This window comes from Cryptomeria japonica, chromosome 10 (assembly GCF_030272615.1).
Source record: "Cryptomeria japonica chromosome 10, Sugi_1.0, whole genome shotgun sequence".
Lineage (NCBI taxonomy): Eukaryota > Viridiplantae > Streptophyta > Pinopsida > Cupressales > Cupressaceae > Cryptomeria > Cryptomeria japonica.
The window spans coordinates 249,445,430-249,450,501 of record NC_081414.1 but is presented as its reverse complement, the minus strand read 5'-3'; the positions used below and the strand labels follow the sequence as shown (position 1 = coordinate 249,450,501).

The window sequence follows — 5,072 nt, the reverse complement described above, 5'->3', positions numbered from 1 at the left end:
GAAGAAAGGCCAAATCTAAATATGATGCTAATTTTGATAATTCCTTGGTAAAGAAGAGAAGGATACATGAAGCAAACGCTTTAAATCTAGAGTAGGTGTTAAAAGGAGAGATTTCATTATTTGAAGCGATAATTATTGCCCATGGTTCCTCCTAAACCCAACATTTGAAAGATCTTTCGAGATGCTTCATCCATCCTCTAGTTTCATAGAGATGGTTTTAGAGTTTCTATTTCATTTAATGACCAAAACTATTGGTGATCCCCCAAATGTATTAATATGATCAACGGATTGTACACCTTAGATGACCATTGAAATTAATTAAATTTGAGGCTCTCCAAGATAGACTTGACATCTTTTTGCACAACCAAGAACTTTAGCTTGATGTTATGTTTGATATGTTGGGCTTTCAAAAGCCTCCTTCTTTGTTGTAGAAATTTGATATTGCTTTGCAGAATTACACTCTTAGACAATTGTAAAAGGTTATACATTTATCTGTATGTTTCAGACCTGTGGATTCGAAAACTGTTTGTTCAGTGGAGAGAAAGTGTCTCGCAAGTCTCCCTACACGTGCAGCACATGCACTGCTCTTATTAGCATGCACTCTGCTCCACCCGGTGCAGCTATCAGCACTTCATTAATAACTCAGCTTCACACCTACTATCGTACGTCTGATAACTGTTTCAAAAACTATCTTGAATTTGAATCTTAAACAATCAAATTAGAACTTCCGATCTATTGTCTTAGAACCATTCATTTGGAACAAAATTTTCTGACAAAGAGAGCCCTTTTATCCGACTGAAGTCATGGAAAACTGGCCACCATGAACAGAAAGGTCGGATGGCCGCTAGATCTTAAGGGGAGGTCAGTAGGACTGGAATCTCCTAACTGACGTTTGATAGTGACTATACATTGACTATTTCCAAAATTGGACAGATCCCAATACACTGACTATTTCCAAATTTGGACAGATCCCATATATTGAAAAAGGAGATGAGGGATTCAACTGAAATTTATATATAGGCTGTACAATGTACACCCAAGATAGCCTAAGAAGAGATTAGAGTTTTTGGTAGGAAAGGAAATGATTGTGTATTTGCTGTTTAAGTGAAGCCCCTATCAATTCTACTTTGTGTTCATGTTTAAGAAACAATCCTAACCGTCATGAGGAGTATTGGCGATGACCATTCTGCTCCGAGACTGAAGAAAGGGCAATGGACACCCGAAGAGGATCTTTTGTTGACGAAATATATAGAAACCCATGGTGAAGGAAAGTGGCTAACATTACCCCAGAGAGCAGGTTTGAATGATACACTTAGTCTATTGTAATGGGCCCTTCTTTTTTTGTATCTTTATTGTTGTTTATGTTTGTATATGCTCTTTTCAGGTCTGCAACGTTGTGGAAAAAGTTGCAGATTGAGGTGGAAGAACTACCTGCGACCCAACGTGAAACGAGGGAATATTTCTTTAGAAGAAGAAGACCTCATCATCGGATTGCACAAGCTCCTCGGCAATCGGTAAACATATATTAAGATAGATTTGTGTATTGCTGCAGTTGCTGTTTTTTGAGTTGATTGGGTGAGACCTTTAGAATAAAAAATTTAGATCAGTTTTTTTTAATTTATTATCTTATTTTTTATCTTCTTTGAGTTCCTTATAGATTAGGAAGTGTGATTTAAACATTGATATTAAAAAATGTTGCAGAATAAAATTTTACCAATAACCACAGCCTCATGAATTGGGAAAATATAATTTCTGCATTTATAAAGAGTTATTTATACTGCTCGCTTTGTGTGTTACATTCCCAGATGGTCTCTGATAGCACGAAGAATGCCCGGTAGAACAGATAATGAAATCAAGAACTACTGGAAATGTCATTTGAGCAAGAAACTCCCTCTCAATGACATACTTGAGAATCCCAATCATTACAAGGCGTCGAAACACCTGCATTTGCATTCTTATAGAAAAGATGTCATGGACAGTGAAATCTTGTACAATTATAGCTCCATGCCTGACTGTAAAATGGATTATTTGGACAGTCAAAAGCATTCACATGAAGGAGATCACCTGGAGGTCAGCGATTTCAATATTAGCCAAATTGACCCATCAAGTCATATGGCATGTGCATTTCAGCGCCCTCCTCATACTTCAGAAGAAGACAGCAGCACAAGATTTTCCCAAGTTTTATCTGCCAACCATGATGTGGGTTTTTCTACAGAAGCTTGGCTGCAACAACCACTGCCACCATCAGGCCAATTTTATGAAAATGGGCACGTATTCCACTCGATGGTGGCCATGCAGCCAAAGTACTGTTCATCCTCATCACTGTGTACTGATGGTTGTCATAATGAAATATGGGATCACAATGATTTGGGTAGTGATCATCATGAACGTTATGATCAAATACGGAATCACAATGATTTGGGATGTACAGAGATGCAAGACCCTCCTCGGTCAGCCTCGGATTCTGAGCTCTTGTCTACATTTTTTGAAGATTCTATTACCAATGACTTTGGTGAGTTTGGTGATGATTTTCAAAGCATGAACTCCATATTAGGCTGGAACAATATTCATGACAATTTGAAAGGTACTAAGAATACATAGGATGTAAAAAAAATTAACAAAATAAAAAAAATACTCTTTACTTATATATCTAAAATTAATTCATATATTTTGAGCTCAATCACTTAATGCATCATGAACTATTAGATCGCTAATGTTATTGAGTCAAAATGATTTCCTATAAGTAAATGCATAATATTTGTGTATCTTTATGATATTATGCACAAATGTGAATAGTATCATGAATTCACATATCATATCCATCTTCCTAATAAATTTAATTTAAGCAAATATTACAATCTAAGATAAGTAAAAATAAGTTTTTTTTTTTAAATAACCTAAATATACTCTTCAAGGCTCAATATACACAAAATCAATATTTCATAGTCAACACATATTCTTACTTTTCTAGTGTAACCTAGATTATGAGGTTAGTACACTCTACACCTTAGGAATTGTAGTCATGATGTTACTAGTTTAATTGCTTAAGGATTGCAAGTTATATCCTTGTATATGCATTCTACAAAATATTAGGTGTGATTGATATTGACAACATTGTCTAGAATGGATAATATACTCATCACATTTATCCTAAGGTCTTTCCATGGTTATTAAATATAAAAAAAAGATATTATAGGGGTCAAAAATTACATGATACTAACATTGCTATTTGCCACTATGTTGCTTATTAGTATAACAAAATATTGGTAATTATTAAAGGACAATTTTATTCATCATATAAATAATCCTCATTAATCCCTATTTTTTATGTTCTTAGCTTAGAGTTCCCCATAATGAATCTATCATGTGGCTAATCTATTTGTACTTAGAGATCTATAGTCAATGAAGAGAAAAAAAGGGATGCTATTGCTATTTTTGGAATAAGGATACTTAAACCCTAGAAGTATTTTAAGTCTATCTTCTTCATATAATAATAATTTTCCACATATGGAGCTAGACTCTCTATTTTAGGCATATTTTCAATCTCCATCAACTCTTTGTATATGTTTACATAAGAAATACTAAGGAAGAATCAAAGATTCTTAAGCTGTCAATTCAAACCTACTATTGCATAAGACAAGAGGGATAAATTTACATACTTTCATCTAACATAAGATGTACAGATAGTGGTGCTATTGATGACATGGTAACCACACATGCAAGAGTAAAGAATTGTAACACCCCATCAATGAACCCCAAAGGATCTAACCTTATTGACTCAACTGGGAGGCAAAATATTTTTTTTAAACATCTTAATGCACAATTTAATGCAAACCTCTATTAAAGAAAATATTATGAGCTCATGTGCACAAGTGGAATAAATAGTACTAAACCATCCTCTAAGGTTCGTTAACGATGTTACTTAAAAAATCACAAAACATGAAGGAATCTATATCTAATCATAATTATCAATTTAACTACTCTTTAAGAAATGAACATTAATGAGAAAGCTAACATATACTAAAAGATTCATTCCCATTTAATTTCACTAAAATGAGATACTAACTGCATTCATTTAACCTTTAAGATTAGATTCATTATAGGACCCAAACCAAATGTTCCTACAATTCTCAAAATGATAAATGATTAACATATACTTAATTTAATCTACATAATATCAACATCACACTTACTAACTTAAATCCTATAAGATCATTTCACTTAAATTACATTTAATTAAAAATAACAATAGTATAATAGATATATGAATCTTCACCTAATCTACTAAGCTATCTATATCCAAGAGAAGCAACTGGAGAATAAAGAAAAGCCAATCAAAGCAACAAACAGGTCCAAAATACTTGATGGAAGAAGGCAACTTCCACTTGACTTTGTGGAACCTGAAGGACCACCCCCCATGATAGAAGATAGACATATGGACCACATTCACACAAGAAAAGGATAAAATAATACAAGATCATCACTTACATCCATAGGATAATAATCACAAGCAAGGAATACAAATGAACAACAACATAACAAGGACAACTCCAGAGGATTTATGAGCAACAACACAAGGGTAGGACACTAGTTCTCACAAGGGAAGAGTATCATCACATACCTCAACATGGGTTATCCTGGTAAGTCTCTATAGACCTTGGTCCCCATCTTAGGTTATGCTGGTAGTCTCTCTTGACTCTCGACCCCCATCCAAAACTCATGTGGAACTAACATACCTTTTGTGAAGACAATACATATGATCTTGCTATTCCAATCCTTCCCGATCTCATCATGAGCCTAACAAGAACTCTAGGCCATGAGTGGGGCATTATCTTTATCTTGATTAATGTGAAGTTCTACCCAAACCCGTATGTTCATTAATTAAGGTTATCAAGTTTATTAAAACAACTCTCCCAATGGGTTATCCTGGCAATCAACTAGGATCCTAGCCCCTGTGGAGAGCCGCTGTCCCTTATGACACCAAGCCTAAATAAATCCAAAAAAAAGAATAAGATGAAGATATGATTGTGAATGAATGAACAACAAAATATGATTCCATTGAGTCTCATAAT

The 5,072-nt window shown here is 34.3% G+C and overlaps 1 protein-coding gene across 1 annotated transcript; it reads left to right on the top strand.

Moving 5' to 3' along the window:
- Positions 1 to 1,066: 1,066 nt before the first annotated feature.
- LOC131059867 (transcription factor MYB10) lies at positions 1,067 to 2,601 on the top strand. The gene is made up of 3 exons (XM_057992926.2): positions 1,067 to 1,297; positions 1,385 to 1,514; positions 1,806 to 2,601. The coding sequence occupies exons 1-3, from the start codon at positions 1,162 to 1,164 to the stop codon at positions 2,599 to 2,601; spliced, it is 1,062 nt and encodes a 353-aa protein (XP_057848909.2). The 5' UTR covers positions 1,067 to 1,161.
- Positions 2,602 to 5,072: the final 2,471 nt, after the last annotated feature.

Excerpts from the sequence above, each read along its gene's own strand:
- LOC131059867 (XM_057992926.2), top strand. The coding sequence starts at position 1,162 with ATGAGGAGTATTGGCGATGACCATTCTGCTCCGAGACTGAAGAAAGGG. Across the intron at positions 1,298-1,384 it reads AACATTACCCCAGAGAGCAG|GTCTGCAACGTTGTGGAAAA; the intron begins GTTTGAATGATA and ends TGCTCTTTTCAG. Across the intron at positions 1,515-1,805 it reads CACAAGCTCCTCGGCAATCG|ATGGTCTCTGATAGCACGAA; the intron begins GTAAACATATAT and ends TTACATTCCCAG.